The 27,586-nt window shown below is 37.6% G+C and overlaps 1 protein-coding gene across 18 annotated transcripts in view; it reads right to left on the bottom strand.

Moving 5' to 3' along the window:
* inpp4aa (inositol polyphosphate-4-phosphatase type I Aa) overlaps positions 1-27,586 on the bottom strand; it is a 74,900-nt gene that overhangs the window by 29,652 nt on the left and 17,662 nt on the right. For all 18 annotated transcript variants that reach the window (XM_088597607.1, XM_088597628.1, XM_088597643.1 and 15 more), the window contains exons 2-10: positions 26,931-27,041; positions 11,745-11,956; positions 11,139-11,183; positions 7,728-7,846; positions 7,296-7,412; positions 6,542-6,621; positions 5,197-5,308; positions 3,858-3,948; positions 254-401 (exon numbers count right to left, since the gene is read on the bottom strand). In XM_088597607.1, coding sequence (XP_088453733.1) covers positions 254-401; positions 3,858-3,948; positions 5,197-5,308; positions 6,542-6,621; positions 7,296-7,412; positions 7,728-7,846; positions 11,139-11,183; positions 11,745-11,844 — 812 coding nt within the window. In that variant the 5' untranslated portion in view covers positions 11,845-11,956; positions 26,931-27,041. The remainder of the gene's footprint in view (positions 1-253; positions 402-3,857; positions 3,949-5,196; positions 5,309-6,541; positions 6,622-7,295; positions 7,413-7,727; positions 7,847-11,138; positions 11,184-11,744; positions 11,957-26,930; positions 27,042-27,586) is intronic.

Raw genomic sequence — 27,586 nt, 5'->3', positions numbered from 1 at the left:
TGTAACCCATTTCATTACAATCATTAGACAACAAAATTAAGATCTTTTCGAGACTTGGGATGAGATGAGAAATTAATGACTAATGAATAATGGCTCTGAAATTATATTTTTTTTTTAACTGTGAGAGACATAATGAAAAGGGTGATGTGGAAAGATCCCCAGATTCTGAAGCAAGAAAGAAACCACAGTTTTAGAAGTTACCCATCCATAATCCTTTCAAGAAAAATTAAAAATCAAACAGCGTGCTCTTTACCTGGCCGCATCTTCCTCAAGAAGGAGCTTAACAAACTGGCGAGGGACGTTCAGAGAAAGTACGCTCTCTGCCATCTGCTCCAGGATCCGCAGGTGGTTACCATCTGTGGTGGGTAAACGGTACATCCTGCTCATGGTGCCCCCAAATACTGCAAATAGAGGACAGAACAAATTCACCAAGACTGTAGAAGAGAATGGGCTCTTGAACCAGAGCAGCCCTGCTTTTCCAAAACAAGTGAATTAAGGGAAAGTTTCAAGGAGGATACATTGTACCAGTCTATGACGGAATTTAGCCAGGACAATAAGAATATACACATACTCTTACAAACAGTCAGGGATTATTAATGACCAAGCAGCCAGGACCTTGGTTTAAGTTTTCTACTGAAGGACTGTAGTTCCTACAAGTGTTTACAGGCCCTTTGGTCAATTTGGTTGATAAATTCTGGTCCAATGAACGCCATCTACTGATTCACCAACATCACTAACAGCAACCAACTGGACTGGGGGATTCCCATCCCTGTAGTGACCAGGCCCAGCCTCCTTAGTTTCTGAGTTCCAATAAACAACATCAGCAGCCGTTCTGGTCATATCAAGCAATACTGTGAATTTTATTATTGTAAAATTCTAAAAAATGAAATTATTTCAAGCAAACTGTTATTTTATATTTTGAATATGTATGCAATTATTTTATCACAGCGTTTCTGTCTCATTTTGGTCTGATCCTCTGCAGAGGATACTTTGAAACACATGCAGTATCTGATCTGGGCTCTCCATTACTCTGTTCACAACATGGGTCATCTGTATAATGCCATTTCCCATTATGCTGAGATAGTCCCAGACGTCAGAAACACAGAAAATAATAGCTTCAGCCATTTTAAGAATTGAATTATACTATACCACAGAAGGTGTATTGTAAGTGAAAATGTACACACACCTTGTGATTACTCCCTAAAATATGAGCTTTTTGTGCTGGAAATGCCTCTGCCTTACTGCAATGCAGTTCCGAGACATCCATTAATGACAAGCTTGGTACACATTTGGGAACAATTCTGAGGCTCTGCAGTCTGGATAACAGAGTAACCCAAATGCATTTTGCTTCACCTTTATTTTGCTGCAAGCCAGTATTTATCGAACACAACAGGGAACATCTGCATCACAATCTTAACTAAGGATATTTTATTATCGGTGTTTTAGATTTGGCTATAGATTAATGTTGACATCTTATGAAAATGCTGCACATCTTTGTATTCATGAACTATTTACCCCACACAGAAGGCAAGTCAGTCTGAAATCAAACCCAAGACTCAAGAGGTATGAGGAAACAGGCATACCAAATGTAATATTTATATTCAAATATTATAAACAGTCAGCTGAATAGCGTGTCCAGGGGAGAACAGTGGATTTTTACACTGGTCCTGAGTTTTAGCAAAATAAATCAGAAAAATGTACACATTTGGCAATGTATCTTCATCCAGATATGTAACTGTATGAACTGCTATCATCCAGTCCAACAGCTCAAAAAGCCCTTCGTATTCTCAGAATTCACTTGCAGACACAAATGACAAAACCACAGTACATAAAATAATTTGAAATATTAATCTACAAATAAAAGAATACAACTAAAAATGTAAACTTCATCACTTAAAGAGCTATTTTCATGGAAAGAACTATACAGGCTTTGCTTTTTTGTGTGAACCAAAAATAAATCTTAACCTAATTTTAATGGTATACAGCATGAAAGTGGTATCTTATTTTGTTGTTTCAAAAGATTTTTTAACAGGGCAGAGAAAGAGAATCTCAGCTATTCACACAAGGATGTCACAGTCAGGTGCTGCAATTTTATAAAACAATATGTCAGACTGCTTAATCTCCGCTATTTCTGAGTAGAAAGCTCTTAACAGGCTTAATTTTAATGAACAGTCATGGGTGCAAATGACAAGCTCCCACAATTAGCATATGTTTCTTCCTTCTGCTGAAGCCCAATTGCTTACATTTCAAGCTGACAGTTGAATGAGATGAGTCCTGAAATACCACAGCAGACAAAGGGAAGATAATAGTTACAAACCCCACACATGTGTTAAAGAGTTGGGGGAAAAAACTGAAATCAATTTGCCTGTGACCAAGAACTTGATTAGAGCAAAACCCAGTTGACAAAGTGTTCCTACAGGTGTTGAGAATCACTGTCTTAGGGCATGTCCTTTGTGTGAAAATTAATTTGAGTGAGCTCACAAAAAAGCAACAGATATACCACAACTGCTCTTTAGAGAAGCCAGACATGTCAGCTCAATTAAGGAGAGGCTGAGCTATTTTTACTGTATATTTATGCATCATAATCTCCTTAGGCACCCATTAAGTAAATATTTCATTATCCTGGGTAAATGCGAGTCCAATTAATAATGCAATGTTTTGGGGGTGTTATTGAGGGTCCAGAGAAGGTGAAGAATCCCAAGGGCCTCCATTAACTTTACTTTGTTAATGGAGGAATTTACAGAAGGGCAATCCAAATAAGCATTTAGCAAGGCCTTTTCCAGTTTCAATCTGAGATCATTATGGAGTTTCAGTATACGGCTTCTTAAGTAGCAGTTAACTGACATTAGTTTCAGTTTGGAAATATAAAAATCATTGACGTGTTGAATTTTTTTATTATGAATAAACCTTTCTTAAACACTAAGGATTAAAAGAAATCATGGTTATCCAATCCTGGTCCTCTAGGGCATCCAATCCTGCCTGTGTTTCTGCAGTTTTTCATTCCATCTCATATATTAATCTTAACCAGCTCACTGTCATTTTACCTGGACAACTCCTCAACAACCTCTTCAGGTGCCAGTGCATTGAAGAGCCCTAGGAAATCTGTACTCACACTGGATCACGAAGCTTGAAAGGGTTCTGGGAAATTCTGATGAGTGTTTATCGATAAACACTTCACACCTTCCCTCAAAATAATCTCAACTGAGAAAGTTCTAGTACTGTATATCTCATTATATTAAAGCACTGAATGAAATGTATCCAGGTAATACATTCAGGTACAAATGGATCAGAATCAGATTTGACAAAAATGTAAAAAAAACATCCCCTTTCTACGAAAACAAATGCCATAATCGTAGAAACAAAATAACTTATTGCATTAGAAACAAATAATTGTTAAAATATGTGAAGCCTATGTTACATGTACAGTTTTCATGTAGACGTAGAATTGCCCCTTAGTAGCAATTATCAATTATGTTGTTTTTGTCTAACAGAAACGTTGTTCCTGCATATGTGAGCAGACATCTTGAAAGACAGATTGATCCATTTTGAATTAATATCCTCAGTGGGAAATGAATCACTCAAACTACTTTGGCTGTGGACTGACACGCAGCGGACACTGTCAATCCCAATTGCCCTATGTGCTCTACTTTGCAATTCAAAAAGCACAAGTAAAATAATTCCCATCCCAAAAAACTTTAACCCATCCCAGTATTTAATTACACAGCTTACCTGTTTTGTTATCACAGCAGTGTAGTTTCACACAGGAAATTAATTTACCACTTGCTAAAAATAGAAAGCTAAAGCTGGTTATTAACTCTTTCCTAAACAGCAGGAATAAAAATCCCTCTGGGCCCTACCTGACTTTAGTAAAGTGTCTTTGCATAAAGAAGCATATTTTGCTCTTATTCCTAAGGATTCTGTCAGGCTTTCGTCGACGGTGAGGACTGTCTGAAATACAGAAGAATAACAGTTCTGAATTAGTGGCACTGGAACAGAAAATCAGCACCGGGCAAAGGGAAGGAAGCAAAACACGCATGGAACAATTAAGTAATACTGTCAAGCCTGTTTGTACAAGGAAGTGCTTTCCTACTAAAAAAGGTGTTGGAGGATGGAACTGAGCCGTTTTCCCAAGAAAGTATAAACAATATTGCGTCTGTTGGGCCTCCAAGTGTCAAAGGTGCTTAACATCTAAGATGTTGTGTTATTTCTTTCTTTCTACTCTTCACCAAGGAATTAACCTTTACTTTGCAGGCTGCACACTGACACTGCTCCCTACTCAAACCTCAGGGAACAATTAAGACAACTCTGGTATCTTTTCAATCCAGCAATACAATTAGCGGCTTAGACACTTTGACTCTTGGAGAAAAAACCTGTCTTGACACAGGTTTCTCAAGAGCGTACATATCTTTAAACATGAAAGTACTCTTTTTAACTCCTTTGTACACATTCATAGGTCCCAGGTAGCTCTGTTGGTTGAGCACGAGACTCATAATCTAAGGGTAGTGGGTTCGTGTCCCGCATCGGGCGCCAGGTCCTCCATGTTGGAGGTTGGGCACAAGGCTAACAACCCTGTCCTGTACAAAACTAATGTCATGGTAACAGCAACAGGATGTTGCTGCCCCTTCATGCCGGAAGGTATAATGGGCAAACATCCACATCCATAGATTCTGCTACTTAGACCTATATTAATGAGCCCGATAGTCTCAAAGTTTTCAAATCGCAGTCTATTCAAAAACACTTTTTTCCTGGGTGCTAAAACAGATCTGGTACATAACGATAATGTAATTTTAGGATGATAGATTTGGGAAGCCATAATTGTTGAAGGTTTGCCTTCTTACTGCCATATGTCTGTACAGAGAAAAAATAATTAAAATAAAAATCACGTTTTCATGTAATTAGCATATAGCTGTAGAAAATCACTGATATAAAATGGACTGCATTTGTTACCAAGGAGATAGGCTTCTTTCTATACGTATAATGTACAATTTATTTTTTAAGTATTTGATATGAAAAATAAATAGAACAAAACAAAAACAATTAGTCTTTCTACAGGTAGATTTTATCTTTCACAGTTTCATAAATGCAAACTGCACATAGTAAAAGGTTATGTTGCCATGGAGACAATTTGCCATGAAATGTCCCATCCTGGCTTGTTGTAATATACACCACAATATCAAGTACAAAGCTGTTATTTACCCTTCCATTGATTGTGTCTGGTAGCCTTGTCACAGGAGACCTTTGGTCTCTCTTCTCCTCCATCTGCCAGGCTATGATTGTGATGTTGCCCACACGTTCATTTTCAGCAGATCTGCAGTAACAGGAAATTCCAGGGTTTTATTTTGGAGCTTACGGCATACAATACAGGTTCTGTTATTTGGGAGTGAAATGACAGGTTTTTATTATTTTCACTGAAGTAATTCTAATTTACTTGATTGCCACAATGTGAAAAAATTGAGAATTCCTTTATTAATCCACTAATGTTAGAAGGGGAATAAGTAGCATCTTGTGACACAGCCCTATAGCTTTCCATTACACGGTCAGTTATCTTGCCAAACATTTAGTATTATGTGAACTAATTTCCACTGTCAGAAAGCACGTATACTGTATATGCAAGAACATTGTATCATCTCAGAAGGACAGCAGATCATCTGGTGATGTTTGAATACAAATTAAACTCTTTCATGAAGGCTCTGCTCAAAGCAATTGTTTTAAATAATTTTCCCAAGCAGGAACACAGACCCAGAGCACGTGCTACAAAGCAAATAATGCACCATATACTGGTAATACCATCTGTTTTTCAAATTACAAAGATTGTTGAGGTCAACTGCATGACTGAAAGTTGGCATATAAAAGAAAGTTAATAAGACCCTGAAGCATAAAATACAGTTATGGGATCATCAGATCAGGGACAGGATTCCTGTTCTCAGTAGGGAATTTAGTGTTGTAAAGTTAAAAAAGTATACAAGCACATTCACCCCAGTGGTAGTTCACATACTGTAGTAGCAGTTTGAGCGGGAAGAGTCGTAGTCCGTTAACCAAGCTAAAAACCACCAACACATTCACACAGTTGTGAAACCATACAACAGCAATCAGCGCTGGAGTAGCTGAAGTTGGTCAGAAAACTTGAAGAGGCACCTACGCCTTCAAAAAGAGAAGTCGGTACAATTGCAGTGAGAAAACGTTCAATCGTTTACCACCTTAAAAAGTCACCAGCAAATTAACTAGGAGACAGAACATTTAGCTGCAGTCAGTGTGGGAAGTATTTCAGTATTTTTAGGAGACCTGAAGAGGCTCCACTGCACTCACACATGCAAGAGACTGTTCAGCTACAGTGTGGGAAGCCGGAGTGTGGGAAGAGTTTTCTATCCAATTGATAAGGCACAAATACACAAACACTGAACAATCCTTACATTATTTTGTACTTGTAGGAGGATATTTAATTATTCAGAAGCTTCAAAAACCAACAATACCATTTTTACAGACAGGCCTACAGTACATGCACAAATGCCCTCGATCAAAGTTTTTTTTTTTATTATTTTACCTGAGCATAAGGTGTAACCTGTGCTGCTTCTCTTGTAATAGCTCTTTCACAGTGAACATTGCAGAACCCAGCAAGTACATCTGGTAAGGATGATAAAAATAATGTTACTTACAAATCATTCAGTAGGGGGAGCCACAGTTAAAATGTAGAACTCACTTTTTCAGATATCTCCTGCACATGCATCTTTCAGATTCACCCATGCTAAGTACTTTATAATATGAAAACTTTATACTTTATAACCACTGTAGCCAGTACTTCACATTTAATCCAAATATTTATTCTTTTATGTAGTAAGATGGTGAAATATTCATTAATTTCAGTCCACATTAGAAACACTGAAGAAAAGACTGTATTGGGGATTTCACATATTTCATGGTGCTATCATTAGTTAGTGAACCACGTAAGTATTGACATAATAACCATTCGCTCCAATGAATCCACTGGCAATGGCAATCCACCAATCAGAGGTGAAGAACTGGCATCAACCAGCCCCCACAGCACCCAAAAATTAATGAAGGGCCTTTCTCGCACACAAGTGTGGAAACAGACACTGCGGCAACTTACTGAGAAAAAAATTGGCTTTATTTAAAGGTTAGCAGTCATCATCACAGATCAAACACTTAAATGTTCGAACAGTTACTCAAAGGAGTAAGCTAATCAAGTGGATACAACCACAAGACAAATGATGTCCATGTCATATTTGTGCCACAAGCTTTCCAAGGTTTTGAAGACCTAAAGTACAGCAACTTCTTACCGTTCCCTGAGATCGGTCCTTGACATCGTACACCGAGAGCTTCACCTGTGTCTGTTGATTGATCAGAGAGTCCTGGAAGAAGGCAATGCTGCTCAGAAAAATTGGGTTGCTTGTGCCCTGTGGGATGAAAAACAAGAACATCAATATTCCTGCTTTGTCTGTTTCCTTCATTATTATTAACAGTATTGACACAAGTGCTCATTAACCCATAGAAGAGTTTATTCAGGTACGTTAATATGCTAAATTGCCTTACTGCTTGTGATAGGAATTGATGCACACTTTAAAAAATTATTAAAATGAAAATGAAACATTTTTACATGAACTCCACAGATTTTTTTCTCAAATTATTTCCCTTCACTTGGTGTTTTTTCCATTAAAATAATTTTATTTCGATATTCTGTCATTAATAATCATAGTAATTGTTATCCTTACCTCTATAATCTCTGTCTGGGCATGCTTTGTCCAAAATGCTTGAGGAGGAGTAGTCACACTAACTGCCACAAAGCTGTTAGGTTTTCGATCTAAAGCTGGTGTAATTAACTCACTGCAAGCTAGGGAAACAAACCACAAACAAGTTAGTGGGAACTCAACAGAAATGTCAGTCTGCTTGTGAAGCAGGCCGACAAACCTGTTAAAAGTTTTAAAAAAGCAACCTAAGATACTACGACCAAACAGCGAGCTGACCAAAAGATTTCCCATTTTATATGGCAATATTGATAAGGTCTCTAAAATAGGAGAAGAAAGAGTATCTGCAGACTTTCTCTTCTGAAATTTCCACTTGTTAAGGCCATTCATCTGTTAATAGGCAACCAGCTCCACAGTTCCTTCCTGGAGAATTAGCAGCCATTCGAGGACCAGCGTCTGTCTCACTGCTGTTTCAGCAAGCAGATGACTGGCAAATGTCAGGAATTGCAGTTTAACCATTAGTCAAGAGGACCTGGCTCAAATAGGCTAACATCCACTCTATCTCACTGTCCCTCTGCACTTGTCCTGTATGTCACCACTTGAAGAAGCCCAGTCAGAGTCGGCGAGTGATGTGACTCTGGCTGGGAACAGTGACACCTGTGCCACAGGACAACTACGTTTTATGTTAAAGTCTAACATAACTGAGACTGGATCATTTGGGAGTGGGAAGCAGTCCCTCATGAATTTGTACCGCAGCACCATAGAAAGTGTCCTCACTGGTGGCATCACTGTGTGGTAGAGCAATACTACAATGCATGACAAAGATGCACTACAAAAGGGTTGTGCCAACGGCACAGAGAATTATAGGATGTGATTTACCATCAATAGGTGAGATTCACACCATCCGCTGTGGCAATAAAGCCTGATCCATCATTCAGGATCCCAACCACAAACCGTTCCCCTCCCTGCACTCTGGCAAGCGGTACCGAAATATTAAAGCAAGGACCATTAGACTTAAGAACAGCTTCTATCCCACTGCAGTACACATTCTCAACAGCTGACTGCAATGCCTCAGACTAAATACACATCTGCACTATGCACTTTTTGCATGGTCTACCATGGTTATTTTCACTAATACACAACATATGTATTCTTCCTGTTGTTGTTATTTATTATAATTAATAATTATTATAATAACTACTTTTATAATGTTATTAGTTATTATAATTTATTATTTGTAATGTACTGTCTGCATTGAGTAGTGTTGTCTGTTGTACTGTATATGTCCCGTGAGATCAGCGCGATTGAGAATTCCAATGTACGTGTACATATGGATGTAAACTACTTACCTACTCTATTCTACTACGCATATTGTAGATGTCATACCTGTAATACTGGTCCATTATTTTTATTCTGGTTATTATACACTGTTTATAAAAGAAATGTGTAACCAATTTGAAATATCCCAAACCAGAAAAGGGAACTGTCAACCTATGGACTTTATGCAACATTGTTTTAGAATAATTTAAAGCCATAATTTAAAACAGGATTACAGGTGGACGGAACAATCTGTCCATGCAGACAGCTGAAGATTTGCTGGAACCTCCTAGACAGGCCATTTTTAAATCAATATACTGCTAAATAACCAAAATGGCAATGTCAGACTAAGAATTATCTCCTTTTTGTAATCTTTTTTGTGGTTTGGTATTCACAATGTTTGCCATAAACTCCAGTATATTGTCCACGTCACCCAGTTTTCAGAGAAATAAACAGAATTAAGCCATTTTTTCCCTTTCTCAATAACACATTTAATCCCACTAAAGCCTAGAAGACTCAATATTGGAAAAAAAACACTAAGATCATTTTGCCCAAAACATTTCCAAACTGAATGAACAGATTGAACTATTATGTTTTAAAGAAACATTAAACAATTACTTAAATCAGCTGCATTCTTATTCTAGTTATACAAGGAATGTGATAACATATACATCTTCCTTCTGAAATCTGTTCTTTAAAAAATTCTGAAGGCATTTCTACAGCTCATTGTTTCAGTTATGAACAGGCATCTTTCATCATATCTTTCATCACTGAAAGCAAAATTATGAAAATTTAAGAAATTATGCAACTGAATGACTTTAAAGACGGAAGGAGATAAGCAATGTTGCATTACTTAAAATGTCTGGCTTTTAAATAATTAAAATAGCATGAACAGTATGGGTTCTGTCGGGTGTGTCTGCACTGTGGTACACAATTTGTGTCAAAACACACATTGTGTACCATACCTCATCAAATTTAACGCTTCGCTTTTCAGCTGCTATCACAGAGATCTGACTGATAAACCAGAACACATGTGATTAACAATACTAAACGAGAACAAGCACATCTGGATCTTTTCAAGGCTGATCTAACATCGTGGAGACAATATGGACGAAATCTCCTGAGATGGGTGATCACTGCAGTCACTAGACGCCCGTAAAGCCCAAAGCATATTTATAAAAATCCATTCCCAGCTGCCTGATGAAGATGTACAGCTGCTCTGTGAAAAACACTTCTCGACTCAGCAGCCTTGCTTCTGGCTGGAAGTACATTCTTTTGCAGCTGTGCCACACAGGAAGGAAAACGTGAAAAAAGGAGGGTTTGTGCCTTCCTCCCAGTAATCTGTACTGGGGCCCACCAAGTGAGAGCTGGGCTAGTAAAGACGTTGGATGACGTTAAATAACAGTGTATTAAACACCACACGACATCATGGCTGAATTTGATGATTTGAATCAGCGTCTAACATACAGTTATCATTTTAGAAGCAAATTCAAATGGAAATTGACATATAGGAGAGAAGTCTTGGAGCCTCATTCGAGTACAGCATTGCTGTTGTGCTTTCTAGCTGCCAGTGAGAAAGCTGACTTTCAGCACCACGTTGTGTAGTTTTCCACCTACAGTACATGGTGTAACAGTCTAGGGGGGAGATCTACCGCTACAGCAAAGCTGACAGGGAATTGCACTCACTAGAACGCAACTAAGTGGGATCAGTATACTCAACATAATAATACTCAAATACAGAAGAAAAGTGCTTCTTCAAATACCCACAATTTAACCAAGACTTCAAAATATTTCACTGATCCTGTGTCACAGGCTCTCATTATACTGAACTAACCTGTGGGCTGCAAGGGATACATTTCAGATAACTTTCATCCCTTCGCCCTGGCAAGTGGTATGAATTTAACAGTAACCTCAATGGATTTAACAGTAACCTCATATACAGGTAGCTCACAGTAACACACAGCTCTGTCACAGCAGTACAATGTTATATTTTTAACAACACACCTTTGAAAATGAACAAAGACATCTTTCCCACCATTTTGAGCTTGTGATAATTTAACAAGAAAAACACAATATCTGCCAATCTATCCAAAAGGCCCACAGCGAGTTCTCACGACTTACCTAAACTAAATTCCAACACCGGTTCATCTGGATCTTGACTGTTTCCTGAAAGACATTAAAAAATGGGATGATAAACAAGCAATTTGGAATATTTGAAACCTAAAAGAAAGAAATGCAGCAGAAAGATCACAGTCAATTTACTTTTTCCTAAAACCTCCTGACATTTTTTTAAAAGAAAAGCTAAACCTGCCTGAATGACAAGGGAACGACATATTTCATATTCACCAATTTTCTAAGGTATCATCCAATTCAGGCTCCCAGCAAGCAAGGCGTGCTACTCCCTGGATGGGACAGCAGTCCATCTCAGAGTACACACAGACACAGACACAGACATGCCCATACAGTACTAACATCAGGGCTGAGTTTTTCAGAAGCCAGTTAATCTACCAGTACGTCTATGGATTGTGAGGGCATACCGAAGCACCTGGAGGAGATCCTCGTGAACATCAGGAGAACACACAAACTCAAAGAGCACCCCAGATCCAGGCTGGAATTGGAGCCAGGACCCCAGTGCTGTGAGGCAGCAAAGCTAACCACTGTGCCACCGAGCCACCTGTCATTCATCCGTAGCCTGTACGAAAGAGGGGAAAACAGGACCGCGCACACCTGCCAGGGTGAGTCCCAGCATCTCGGAGGAGAGGTCGAAGGTGGTGGCGCGGTAAACGGACCACGGCCGGTGGCGAGGGCTGCGCTCTCTGGCAGACATCTTGTCATGAGGAGAGGGGGCTCCTGCACGCCTGCAGCGGACGGGTCTTCACTCACAGCGGGGGGAGAGGGGAGCCGTGCCTGCCTGCCCTCTTCAGTCCCTCCCTACCAGCCTGCGGGCAGAAACAGAAGCAGCAGAATGAACGGTCCGAAGCAGAAGACGAAGAAGCTGTGTTTAATGGCAGGGAGCGGCCAAGAGAGGGGACAGTGGATTTTCAATCCACTTGATATCTTAAATTAATTAATTGGCTTTTATTTTGTGCCAATTGCTCAAAATCAATAGTAATCTTAAAAGACCTAGCACACACAAGTTGCTCCCTGGGATTCTCAAGTATTGTTTTGATTTGCATACATATTATCTTTCTTTGTTCTTTGTTTAGACAGCAGGTCGAGACCTAATAGTACAAGTACCTCCCAGCTGGAGTCTGGTGAATGTTCAGCTGTGACTGGAATTCCCAAGCGGAGTGCTATCAGAGTAATGAGGGTTTAAGTCCGAGTCCACTACTGTACCCTCATCATGTAACTAGAGTAACGTCTGTGGCTTGCTGGACACCTCTTTGATTGCAGTGCAAACAGTGAGAACTGCATTCAGACCTGCTCTAGGGCTTATAGTAAGAAAACCAGCAGTGTAGATTACAATGCAATTTTCCATGTGTACAAGCAATTTTCACCCCTCCGGTGCAAGTACTGTATAAATGTTATAGCAGTGAGCTGGAGTGATTGACCAGATCACTCCAGACTAGGGGAATGGGTGGGCAGCAAAAATAGAGAAAAAGACACTAAAATGCTTCAAAAGCAACATTTGTGCAGGGAATTACATGGTAGAGACAACCTATACAAAACTGTACCGAGTATCAGATATAACATTATATACTGCATTTATCTTCATATCCCTCAGTCTTTGTCTCAGACCCCTGACCACTAAGAAAACATCTCCCTGAGAGCTGTAAATGATGACACTTGCCAGGTGTTTCACCATTGTCTCGTAGACACTGAGACACCCCAACAGTCACTTCAATAGCTGTAACTATCAGAATTACAGATACAATACTTATAGGCACATATACCAAAATAGGGATATACCAGAATATCACACAATGCACAGGATATCTGATAATTAAGAAGAAACTGTGTGCCATATTTCCCTGATTTACTGAAATATTGTTTTTGTTTTTTCAATCCACATAAACTGCAGGAACATTGCAAACAGCCATGTTTGACATGGGAAACCGTTCCCCTAGGTATCGGTGGTCTAGATTCAATGAGTAAAAATTGCTTTTTTGGGCAGCTTACAAAATAAACACAAGTGACCCTGGTATAAATTGTCACTTAATTTAGGGGCTGTAGAACTTAGAAACTTCGTTCAGTTGTTCATCTTAACGTTTTGTTCTTCAATAAAAACATTCAAATTAAACTAAAACAATTTTGTCTATAAATATCTATAGATATAAACTGCACCAATTGAAGAGCACATTTGAGGGAGACTTTACATTTCTGGTCATTTACGTAATTTTTTACCCTTAAGTTATTTTATTCTTCCTTTCCAACATAAAAGTGTGTCTGCATGAAGAAAAAATTTTACCTGACAACAGAGAACTGAAAATCTATTGGAACATCTTCCTCAGGCAATGACCGTGAAAAATGTCTCCAGCAGCACAGATTTTTTCAAATTATTTCTGCTTGAATAATGAAGATTTACATTATGAGCTGGGAGTACAAGCCAGCTTTTCACTGTGGGACACCCAAGTTCGAAATTCATTTAAACAAAATTAGTTTGGTGATGCTTGCAGGGACAGGCCCCAGCTCTCCCACAACCATGTTTTGGATAAAGAGGTTAGAAAATGGATGGATAGGTGAGTTCAATCTACCCCATAATCCATAGCTACAAAGCATTAGACACGACACTGTGCCTGTGGCTGGAAGGTTGCCGGTTCAAATTCTACGACCGGCAGAGGAATCCTACTCCGTTGGGCCCCTGAGCGAGGCCCTTAACCCTAACTGTTCCAGGGGCGCCGTATGAATGGCTGACCCTGCGCTCTGAACCCAGGCTTCTCTCTCCCCGTCTGTGTGCCTGTGGAGAGCAAGCTGGGGTATGCGAAAAGACAAATTCCTAATGCAAGAAATTGTACTGTATATGGCTTATAAAGTGATCTTCTCTTTGGTGACAAAAGGTGAAGGCTTGAGGGAGTACTGTAAACAATGAACCAATGTTTCAGACCAGCGGGCCAGAGAGAAAGATCAGGCTGCTCTTACTGAACCTGTCCTGTCAAAAGAAGAGTGTGAACAGTGTTGCCTGTGCAGTAATTATTCACTAGGGATTAAAAATTAATAATAACAAAAAAGGGTAGAGCATGGGTAGAGCTTAAAATTCAAAGGCATTTTGCATTCGAAACCATCTGCTAAGGTTTTCAGTTGGAAAAAAAAAACATATATTACAAAACAACTTATTTCAATTTTTAAACAATCCATTAATAATTCAATGAATTGAAGACAATTCTATTATTACAGCAGACAGCAATGTTTTACGTTACAGGACCAAGCCAGTGTTTGCAGAATGTTATGGAACACAACCTGTAATGTTGTCAAAGACAACGAAACACTCAGGAGGGGGTAGACACTATCTGCTTCCAATTAAATTCACATCAGACTGAGACAAAATTGTTTTGAAACAGAGGATAACAACATTTTGCGAGTCCTTCAGTAGGTTTTTGATCTTCGGGATCTGTGGTCAAAATCCCAGCCACTTATTTCACAGGCATTCTATGAGGAAATGCCCAAGCAATACTGTGATTTAGGAAGACTTACAAACCAAGACACAGATGAATGGTACTGCATGTTCAGCTGGTATGGTATGAACATGGAAACTGGGTAAATTATAACTGAACTTGTAATTTTGAAGTGTAGTTTGTACTTTTATCCCTAAGACCTCAATTACTACTGTTTGTTGAAAAATGTGGACACATTACGATAAAGAAAACTCTCCTACTCCACACTCTCATATAGACTCCTTGTCTAGAGTTAACTTCATAGCATTCTCTTATCGTTTGACTTCAAGGTCCAGTGAGAGAAGACTCAGGCTACCCTTACTGAAGTTTAGACATGTACCATGTAAAGAATGTGCCTAACATAACTAAGGGCCAGAGACCTGGAGCTAGCTAAAAATAAAAATAAAAAAAACAAACAGCCTTGACAATGGTCATTTTGATTCAGACCACAGCTGTGAAAATATACCAACTGCCATCCTGCAATGACAAAAATAGATACAATGACAGCAGCTTCTAAACTACTGTGCCTGTAAATAAAAAAAATAGCAAAAAATTAAATTAAGGAGTAGTGCAGTTTTAAAGATACCAAATGCATGTTTACACTGAGTCGCAACAGATAAAGAACGACTACTGCACATGACAACAGTAACTAGGAGAGACATTTTTAAAGTGTTTTCTACATAGTAAATCTCAGATCATGAAAATCCTAAAATTGGGAAGCACTTGCAAAGTCTTATCCTTGATCATAATCCCATTTCCCAATTTTAACCTCAATTTTTACAAATTTCATTTTGTTCTTTATTTCATTTTTTTCCTAGACGTTAAATTGAACAAATTCTGTGTACTTCAAGGGTGGATGAAGCAGCTCCCCACTTACATGAAAGCCATATTCGGGATCCCTTCAGATGAAAAATAAGTATGAAGCACTTTATAAATGCAATGAATTATTAATAATTAGAAGCAATTTCTGTCCTGAGAATGCAGACCTTTCTTTATATATATGTAATCAGAGGGAGAAATCAGCCTACAAATCTTAGACTGCCAGTTACAAATCTACAACGTGAGACTTTTTACAGTGATGTACTGACAAATAAATGTAATTTTAAGCGAAAAAATTAAAATGTGCATTGCACGAGATGGATGTGAACAAATGGGGAAACTGAGATATCACAAGACATTACAGATGATTTGCCAATCTGAATCTTCAGCGCCAAATAATGCAGCATTTGATAGTTTACAGCACATGCTCATATTATCTATTATCTTGCAAAGCCTTGATGCTCAAATGGTGAAAGTGCACTGGCCCCAGATCTGCCAAATTCTTAATGTGGTCTAAACAGTGTCTGATTAACTTTGCTGTGATCCAAATGATGGCAGTCCCTGCCTTTCTGTTTTTTTAGCCCTATCAAGCCTAATAAAAAGAGTTGGCTCATTTTTTATTCTACAGTACATCACTAATCCTAACAGCAGCTCTCAGATTTAGCCATTTGTGTACCACCTTGAACATACACGGATTTCTGATTAACAATGAATGCGTTTCCTTTGACATTTTGTTATCTTCTTCAGGAAAAAATATACTGTCGATTTTTCACATGATGTTTGTTCATCCATTTTTGAAACTACTTTATCGAGGAAGAGGTTGCAGGAGAGATACAGTCTATTCTGGCAAGCAATGGGTGCAGGGCAGGATACACCCTGGATGGGACACCAGTTCATTGCAGGGCACACACAGACACAAATACACACACTCACACCTAGGGACAGTTTTCCTAGAAGTCAATTAACCTAACAGTATGTCTTTGGGAGAAAACGGAAGAAAACCAGAGCACCTAAAGGAAAACCATGCAAACAAAAGGAGAAAATACAAACTCTAAGCTGATAGCACGATGGCAGCCCAGGAATTGAACCCAGGGCACCAGCATTACAAGATAGCAATGCTAACCACTGCGCCACCATCTTGCCCTGTTTCACATCATGCTCTTCATTGATTGCCACATTTTGACTACTTGCACAGAGAAATAAGCGGTCTTGAAAAATGATTATATTTTGTCTTTGTTCATATTTATGGATTTAAGACAGGTTTTATGAGAGTTAAGTAACAGAACCATACATTTAATTACTATTGAAAAAGGTTTGACCCATGGGCCAATATCGTGAAATGGAGCAGAACTATTATCCTAAATGGTAAAAGGATTTTCTAGCAATAATCCTGTGTGTAATATGATACTATTGCAATCTTAAATGCTTAGAAGCTTGATCATGAAGCGGAGAATTTTCTGAAATTTCCTGACCCCACAGTAGTGGATTTGTTGAGATTTGGAACAAAATAGCAAGATTAAGCTCCTTAAATATCAAGATATTGGAATTAATAAATGTAATTTGGGAATGACACAGTGACATTAAACAATATAATCTTTACTTAACACAATCTTTCAAGCAAGGTGACTTACAGTACCACTTAAAATATGAACAAATTCTGAAAGTGCGCGAAAGTGGTCAAATCTTATTATTGCACTGTATCCATTTACTGAATACATAAGACATAGTGTAAGAAAATGCATTATGCTGGTTAACATTTGTCATCAATGCGGTATTTACGGAGAGTCACAGAACAGAAGCCTGTGCAGAGACCACTGGAAGCAATATAAGCTGTACAACTGTGATGAAAATGTTTTTGCTCCAGGCTGTCTTGCTGGAATTCTGTCCCATTCCTGTCAGAGTCTGAGCAAGCGTGTGCATGTTCCATGGTTCTTGAGTCATAGATGTCACATGTATCTACACTGACAGGCTGAAGGAACTGAACAGAGAAGAGGGGACTTGATACTAATATTCAAAATACTCCAAGGCCCTGACAAACTCAACCCAGTGGAACATGAACCACAGGGCGCAAGTGGAAAGAATGTGGTAGTGCATGTAAAAAAAGAGAACAGGAGGCGCGTAGGATTGTGGGAATATGGAACGAGCTTCTCATCCATGATATGGAAGCCCTGATTTCTTTCAGGAAACAGCTGGATGAGATCCTTGGATCAATTAACTACTAGCTACAAACTGGGTAGATGAGTTAAATGATGCTCTCCCTTTTCAAAACAAACTGTGTTCTTTGTCTAGCATGCAGATCTTGCAGTTTTAGGGCATGCAGTTAGTTTTAGGATTCATAAGCAACTACGCACTGCACTTCACCTGTGGACTTGCACCTTAACCACAAATACCAGAATCGACCAAGGCATCTGTGATGAGGCCAGACGGCAAAAACTGATTTTTTAAACATGGTTACCTAGTGTTTTAATAATAAACTTTACCATTAAAAAAATGTTGCAAATGATTTAAAATGCAGTACTGTAAGGCATACAAGATGTCACAGTGCAGTTCTGTGTAGTTTTGAAACACATTTATTACAGAAACCCATCTACAGAGCTATACCACTGTATCTCCACCCATTTCACACTGAAATACAACAACTTCCAAATACTTTTTAGGCATCGTTTTGTAGGGCATACAGCCCTGAACATAAATTACCACAAGTTACCATCAATGTAGCACTTAGGACAGAGACACACGTAGCATAAATATACATTTAAATACAGAATGTAAAAGGATATGGTATGACAACATTTTTAAACACCAACAAAAAATTAGCTTCAAACAAGTAGCTTCAAAATATCACACACCCTTTCCAGTCAGAGAAGCAAAAGATACTACACAACAGTTGTCTATATCCTTTCCCTGTATCACCAATGCCTGTCTTCTTTAACATAAAGAGAGCTACGTTTATGCTGAATCCACAGACTTGTCTGTAAGACAGACTATAGTAAAAGTGGTCACCTGTTGGCATGTAAATTCTACTGTCAAACAATGGTCACTGTTGTAAGCAAAACATTTTTACTATGAGTGCTGCGACACACCTTTCAATAAGAGCAACCACTGTTTTACTAATGCGGTGCATGACAGGAGTACAAAATAGATATTTGCCTTTTGCTTTAAGTGAAAAAGGCCATGTCTTCCAAAAATGTTCTGCAAGCTGTTTTTTTTTGCTGTAGCAGTAGGAAAGCATTATTTAATTGTATTGCTGTTAACTCTTTCACAAACAGGACACATTCAAGATATTCTACAGAATCCTGGAGAATCTACAGTAGGAACAATCCGAGTCTTGTTTTACATGATTCTCTGCAAGACACTACTCTGGAATCTCTATGTCGTATAGGACCTATTATGGAAATCAACACTAATAAAGTATTTGGTCATACATTAGTAATGCAGAAATTCTTTCTCTTCTCAAATTACTTCAACGGACATCATTTGTGGATGAGATATTAGCAATGAAATAAGCTAAATGGGCCAAATGGCCTCCTCTCATGTATAACTTTCTTATGCTTCTGTGATCTTATACTGTAGGATCCTATGCAAAATCTACAATGCAAGTCTTTTTAGGGCATTAAAGTATTGCAATTGTATAATTTAAAAGTATGGTGCTTCAATTGTATTCTAATTTAGGTAATCTGATTTGGCATTATGCAAATAAAGGAATAAAATGGAAAGAGTGGTAATAAGGACTCATTAATCTTTTAGATAACATGAGGGAAAAAAAACAATTTTGTTTTATCACCTGTGGGACTGAGATACTTTTGAATGCTTTCTTTCACTATGGGCAAGAATTAGCAGGGCTTTGTTACCCTGGCGAAAAAAACCAACTTATTTCTGTAAAGCTATATTAAATTAAATAGAGCTAATTACCAATTCCTATTTAATTAAATTAAATAGAGCTAATTACCAATTCCACACTGCAGGCTCTGCATGTCATCAGCTGTCCATTGCAGGACTAATAAAGCACAGTGACAGGTATGGAGTAACAGGAAATCCTGTTTGCAAAACAAGATGTTTATTTTCAACAGCTTATGTTGCTTCAGTAATTTTGGAGGAAAAAAATATGTTTTACTTCAATTACAGCAAAATTAGAATTGCCCACAAGTACCTGCATGAATAATCAAAAATATACTAAAAGCCAAGTCCTGTTGAAAATAGTTGAGAAAGTTCCTTCCTTATTTTGATGTTTAAGAATTCTGTGCTTCATTCCTGACTTTTTTTGCATATCCCAAAATCAGTCCCTTTAAGCTTTAAACAGACAGAACACTGACAAAGATAAACCAATAATTCATAAGAAAAACAACAAATTAGATGATTTTGTGTACCTGACGAATTGTTGTATTATTGTAACAGTGCAGCTTATAAGCCATGACAAAACAGTCTACATAATACTATCATTGAAAGTTTATAAAAATGAGGCAGAAAGCATGACTTGATGTGAACAGCAAGTTTCAACTGCCTTGCTACAGGTGCATTCTTATTCTTAGTATTATTCTTAGTGAACCTTGAATGGCAAGTAATTGACTTCTTAATAAACTATGAAAGTTGACAATATTACATTTTTTCAATGCAATCAATAAAAGATCCAAATGGAAATTATTATTATTATTATTAGCCTGATTTGTACATGCAAGAAAATGTACATCTTGGATTAATTAATCTGTGTGATGATATCTGACGGGACTTTGTTCGTCACTATTACATAAACCTGCATCTGTGGAAATGATCAATAAAATGCTGGTCATTCTTGGTTTCACAAATATGCATCAGAAGCAAGCTATAGTCTTATGATGTATGTTATAGACAATAAATCTAAAAAAAACAGGTGCTTAAACCTGTTGTCTTAACAGGCTCACAGTTTTAACCCTTATAATAACTTTAATGAAGACCTAATTAATGCAGTTTTGCCTGAAAATGAGATACTGATACAGAAAAGGGATGCCCTCATTATAACTGGGAGATAATTAGTTTCTTGCCCAACTGAGAATCTCTGGAGGGGGTCAATTTTTCTAGATCAATTTATACAAAGCTTTTAGGAAAGCAAAAAAGAGCCCACAAGATAGAAATCAGCAGAAGTACTGTTGTGTGCAAAACCTAAATCTGGACAAGCAAGTAATCAGTTTACATTACACAGTGCTTGATTTTTTTATAGTTAGTAAAATTATTTCACAGTTGTCTACTGTTGTGAGTTTTAGATTTTAAGGTTTTCAAGTCAAAACAAAGCATACATACACAAATACTCATTTGCATGTTTAATACATGTTCTAAAACTGTACATGTGCTTTTAAAAAGAATGTTGAACAAAAGTTAAAGGAAAATAAGTTAGTGTGGGCCATTATTTACATTTTTATCTTTTAACAGATTTTAAGTAAGCAAAACAAAAATATTAGCTCTGTGTCAGAATGTACAGAAAATGACAAGTGTGACTGTAAAGTGTGAAAGTGTGAAAGTAAAATGTTCTCTTTAACATTCACCAGAGCCCCACAATCAAATGCAAATAGCAGAAAACATATGTAAAAAAGAATAAAATAAAATGTTACTGAAACTACATCATAGCACACAATTTTTTCTCAATGATGTTCCAAAAAGTATATTAACTTTTGATATTTAAAGATGGCATGTACTGTATATAATTCTGTATTTCAATTTGCTCCACTGTGATGACACTGATGGCTTTCACATTCAATCATGTTCTGTTAATGCCTCCTTAAAATGCTTTCATATTAATTCGAAGAAATCATTTGGAAAATGGATTTAAAAAAAACGTACACAAAAAGTTTTCTTTATGCCACAGAATAAAATATGCTTATCATGTAGCTGAAAAAGTCAGTACTTTTGTGTCACAGACCAACCTGTCTGCTTCCAGATGCCTGTTTTCCCCAGTACAAATACTGAAATACAGTAGACCACCTTCCAGGGAAATGCTGAAGTCATGCAGCCCAAAGCTCCCCCTTTTCTGCATTAAAAAATAAATAACTGGGAGCAAGCCAACACAGAATAAATGATTGTTTGATAGAGATAGTAGCCAACTGTTTTTCATTCATGTGTACACCTACCTGAAATAAGGAGATGGCCATTAATACAGTATACATTATATTTGATCTAAACCCCAAGTCTTTGCAAAAACAGTAAGAACAGTCATTAAATGAAGCCTCTTAACAAGGAAAACCTGTTCTGAGTCCACAGAGTGAAAGATTTTCATTTTATTGCAGAGCTGTATCTGTTTCTGGTTTTATAAAAGATAGGCTCTAACTGAATGTGCAAAGACTAGTTGTCACCTTATTCTGTTAATCTACAGACTGATTTGTAAAATTACGTCCTCTATTTGGCTATTCTATGTCATCAGTATATGCAAAGTGAAAAACCTGAAGTGGCTTAAACTAGTATGTAAAAGAAGGCCCTGTCTGATTCTCTGGCTCACTACAGTGTCTTTATTCCAATATAAGCAGCCAGACGTTTAAACAGGAAAAGATTCAATTCTTCAAAGTCAAAACATAAACCGTAAATGCTCAGTCATCATACAACTCATCCTTACTGAATTTAATAAATGTGTTATCCACACTACTATTTAGACCATGCTACTCTTTAACTTAAAATCATACAATGTGTAACAGAAGGAAAGAAAGATGCCGCCATCATCAATTCAATAATTCTAGCCAGCCAGTGTTCTGCTGTAAAACAGACTTCAAAATTGTTAAAAAAAAGAAGCTAAAATTATACGGCAACCTCAAAAGAATCCCCCTCTGCCCTACATTATGTCTGTTATTCAGAATTGTAAAGTACACATATTATCTTTGTGTAAGAAATGTATTGGAAGCTTATTTCTTGAGATCCATCCAGTAACTGGTGTAAGATAGCAAAATGGAATAGGTGCCACAACTAGCAACAGCTCTCTTATCGAAGTTGAAAATCACATTACAAGACTTTCCTAATGTGTTGGAAGTTTCATGCTTCTGTTACTTTATATACTTTATTTTTGGAATTGCTGCCCAGATTAATAGGAGGTTTGTTTTACATACTTTACGTCCTAGTACTAACAGATTAGCGACAATGAAACAGTTCTGACTTTGAAGATTGCACTAAACAGCATTTTTCCAGCAGCTGTGCCAAATCTGCCATTTTGAAGATGTGTTCAGTCCACTGCAGTGTGTCAACTGTCTTTCAGCTTCCAGCAACTGCATTTTCATGGCATTTCATTTCCTACCAACAGTAACACACTTTTTATTGCTTCTCCCTAGACAGCCATATCAGTTCAGTTTGGTGTTATTTGCCTTGATAAGATTTACTCTCTGAAAGTATATTTTAAAAAAATATTCTCAAAAGAATTCTTAAAGCACATAGGACAGACCAGTAAGCCTGTGCTACCTGTGCACAGTGCATCATCCCTACGAGTGTTCATTAAAAATGTACTAAGCAGGACCTTAAATAGCTTATGGTATTTTATAACCAATATACTTCAGCTTTGTGTTTTTTAATTCACATATTTCACAGAAATCCTAGAAAGGCAAGAACTGAAACAGAAATCTGATAAGTATCCAGAGGATGGCATTCTCTCTCTGCAAGAAAAGGTCGCAGACATACAGTAGCTTGTTCCGAGGCTCAGCAGAGACTGCTTATGCTGAAATCACAGCTCATTGTGTACCTCTCAACTAATGATAATTTATTTTTTGTCTTTAGGCTTCAACAATATGTAGAACAGAGTAACCAATTATGCATTTTAAACTTTCCATAAATAAGGCATGGTTCATCAATTAAGTATTTTTCTCTTTATATGAAATGTATTATCACAGTTGTTCTGCATTACAAAATGCATATACTACTATATTTATATAATACATCTCATCCAAAAGGATTACAGAGCACTTTACCTATAGGAGTGTCCTACTGAAGTACAGAACCCACCTGGGTTACACATGGTAACCATTAATTGCCAGCAACTCCATTGCACAGCATGTCAGCTGGTGGAATGAGCAATTGGTTCACTAGCTTAATTGTAGGTAGGCCATGTTGGCTTAGATTGAGTCTTAGCCAGTAAACCACACACCCCTACTCTTCCTAACAGTATAATGGTAAATAACCAAGTACTCTGGTCCATAGTTTAATGTTTAATGCAAAAGACAGCACTTTGTCTCTTACCACTATACTAGGAGATTGGTTTGGATATTTGGCCCAAAAAGAATGTGGGAGACCTCCAGTTTTCCTTTCCCTATACTGACAAGGCTCCAGATTGCTTTGTTTCTGCTTCGATCTGACACAATCAAGCTATACGATGGGAATGCTGCCATCAGAACAAACAATTTAATATGTAATCACATTAAATCAAAGCTGTCACTATGTGAAACTACCTAGGAGATAATGTCAACAAGCACTGTCTGGAAGACCGTTGGCATGTTGCACTGTGCACTTGGTTTGCTAAAAATGAATCTTGGTTGACACTAGACACCTATCCTACCATGAAAGAAACCATATTAAGAGCAACAGCAAACCAAACTTTAAAACCAAAATGAAAAACAGTCTTTTAAATAGCAAAACATGATTAAACCTAAGAGAAAAAAGTTTTTTTTTAAGTTTAAGTTGCAATTAAAGAATTCCATAATCTTGGTGATTCATTCAATTCCATAAGGCTGTGCTGTTGACTCTCGGTTGTAAACTAGATTTGGGGCTTCGAAGTAGTTCAAAATCTGAAATGGGAACTATGTCAGCGCTGTACTGAGTTTTCTGCAGAATACTTCCGTATTTGTTCTCTATGTTCTAAAGAGAAAGCAAAAGACTTAAGCCTGCAGCTGGCCACTGGAGGAACAAAAAAACAAGACTTTCAGAGTTTGGCGGAAGCACTGAATTAGTAATACCATTACTTAAGCTGCAAGGTAAGCACCAAAAGAACACATCATGTTCTCCAAAGCATTTGACTAAGAAATTACAAGAAAGTAACCTGAGCAAATTTGACCTTATTCTTCCCTAAGCAAAGTAACAGTCATAGGGACTGTATGTTTCTTGTGTAGGCTGTACAATACTGTATTTTGTTTTGACAAGTTAATTTCGTGGACTCTCTTTTTTCATCTTAGATACATTTATCAATCTTGAGTCCTGGCTTACAAATCATTCACGGGCCCTGATACTCACAGCTCAAAGCAAAGACTGAGCTTGTTTCGCTCTAAAAATTGTTTTCTGACAAAATCTGTCGAGAGTGTAATAATACTCAGGCAATCACTTACAGCTTTAAAAAAACGGGGGGGGGGGGGGAGTGTTGCATCACTTTGCACCAAAATGTTTCATCCCACAGATTTTTAAAGTTTCTTGTGATGGCAAAGTGTTAAGTCCAGAGTGTTCATCAGCCACAGCTGCAGTGAGGTATCTCGTTAGATCTTTTAAATCTTGCTGCGGCTGTGCCTGTATATTTTTAACTCTCTCGCCCTGTAGTCAAATGACACACCTGTATGTGACCTAGACTCAGACCAATAACAGAAAAATGCCAACCGTGGTGATCTACAATTCCTGTACCTTCTAACTCATTTTATTTTGCTGGGATAGCCGATTATTGTGGACATACTGAAGACTCTCTCATGCTTGGTTTCTATTGCTCGTCATTACTACTTCTACTGCAAGAACTGTTCCTTGCAGTTTTATTGCATTGACCCATCCACACTTCTGTATTAAAAAAAAACATTTTGTTCAATGGAAGAAACAATATTTATTAAAACATCACTGAAAAGATTTGTGATTTTCTTACGATCCACCCACCAGACTCAGTGCTGAAGAGGTAGAAGTCACACTGTATTATTAGGTATGTATCTTTAAGATTGTAAAACCTCCAGTTGTGGGGACCACAGAAAAACTGCCCAGATGTAAAGCATAACCACAAAGCCATCTGTGATCAACAACTTTCTCAAAATCCCAACATCTCAACAGTGTTGCTCTTAATATGGTTTCTTCCGTGGTGGGCTTAACTTGCAGTGAATCTTAAGGAACTACTGTATGTCCCAAAGAAGTCTTGTACAGTAAATTTCCAATTATTGCATCAAAAATACCAGTCCTCAGTCAACTCTTGACAATGATAGATAGTAACCTTCAGCTACCAAAGCTATTTGTCAAATATCAAATGCCTAGTACCTGAAAGAATACTGTTAAAGTTAATAGTACTATCAAATTGGGACACCATTGATATTCATGGTTATAAATAAAGTAAATGTAATGCATGCACTGTTTATACTGAGCAGAGGAGTTATTCTGCATCAATTCACATTAGTCTTAGTGCTTGATCTTTGCCTCCAAGCTCTATCTCTACCATTCTGAGAGTTTGCTGCCCAAAAAAGGACAAATGTGATATTTTGACAAATCTGGCAGCTGTAGTGGACTGAGAAAGTCAGAAACGCTACACCCAAAATATACAGACTCTGACAAGGTGGAAATGAAACAGAGGAGCAGGTGGCAAAAACATACAATAAAATTACAGTTTTCAGCTTTGAGCCAAGTTATGAATCCAAAAACCAAGTTATACCTCCACAAATCATATTGCTTTTCATGTCTGTCTTTACTTCTTTAATAAGCCCAGCAAACGATCTGCCAACAAAGGCATGAGCTTCATAACTTTCCTTAGTGCCTCCTCCAGAAATCTAAAATAAAGCACTGATGAAAAGCTGTACTGCCTACGTACAATGGACTTTGAAATGAGGGAACAAACATTGAAATCTAGTAAAACAAAAATATGCCATGAACAATTCCTCATCCAAGTTTTTCTTTTTATTTAAGCAACAGAAAAAAACTGTATTCATTCAATCTTAAATATAAAAACATTAAATATCAACCTACATAAGAAAAATTATCAGTAGGAACAAATTATAATTACTCTATGTCAAGACTAGACTATATTTTAGGCCTGTAATTCTCACATTTGACTGTAACAATTTCTTGCAAATCTGGCAAAGAAATAGGTTTTGCAGTTCATACAATAAAAGAAGCGGGAATACATTATCTGTCTGTCCACTGAAAAAAAAGCGAACCCTTTCTTTAAACACACATCACTCAAAAAAGTATTTTGGCTGTGACTAAACCTACTTCTGCACTCTTATATTGCAACCACAGAAAGTTATGTAGCTCATGAAAATGCACCATCAGGTAATTTTAGTATTTAAGGGTGACCGAGGCTTTACACAACATGCATCCAAAAAGAGCTTTTCTTAAAGTTAGGAAATGTCTACATGCTATTCGACTGTACAGTATATGCTCTGTGTACCAACTGAAATTCTTAACTTCATCTCCCATCAGCGCAATGCTTGTCTCAAGGAAAGAAAAAATACAATCTCTGCTCAGCCTCTACTGGTCCAGATGACAGAGAAAAGTTCAACTGCGGCCCAGTTATCTCCTCTCCCGACTGGGGCAAGATGCCCTGGTCACAGCATCAAAACAGGAATGCCAGCAACGTGAATAGAGTCTAGCAGGTTGAAGCTGTCGATTCACTTACGTGCAGGGCTTGGTGGTAGCTGTACTTCTGCGAGGAGTCAGATGAGAACAGCTCCTGGAAAAGAGGTAAGTCCTGCTCTGTGGATTGTGAAGGGTGACCCAGGCTGAGGCACTGAGGAAGAGAAAGAGAAATGCCAAATTAGGCAGAAACATTCATAGGCTAAAATTTTGCTTCCAAGCAGGGCTTTTCAAACTGTTCATGTGAATCGGGATGATAACGTCACCTAATGCAATACAGAAGCATTACAGTGAAACAAGCACTGCAAATAACGGATATCCTACTCATTTAAATGCACTGATGGAAAAAGGTAAAAGTTATAATTACTAGTTTATTAAACATATGATCATTACGAGTAGCTTTATGATTGGTTTATGTAAAGAATACTATATTGGTAAGGCACTGCACATGCACATATTCATGAGAATTTTCAAGAGTACATGATTTTTTAAAAGAAAAAAAGTGTGTTTTAATTGTTAATGTTATAAAACAGGACACACAGAAGCTTACAAGGCTATATTGTAGAACTCTTTAATTCCACCCTTGAAGTCAAGTAATTCTGTTCTAAACCAATAAAACCTTATGGGTTAATTTATTCGTGTCCTTCCGCTGTTGTAACTGCTCCTGCAAACCTGAACTGCCACTTTAAGGCTTCAAAC

This window comes from Lepisosteus platostomus, chromosome 2 (assembly GCF_059453375.1).
Source record: "Lepisosteus platostomus isolate fLepPlt1 chromosome 2, fLepPlt1.hap1, whole genome shotgun sequence".
NCBI lineage: Eukaryota > Metazoa > Chordata > Actinopteri > Semionotiformes > Lepisosteidae > Lepisosteus > Lepisosteus platostomus.
This window is presented reverse-complemented; position numbering and strand designations above follow the sequence as displayed.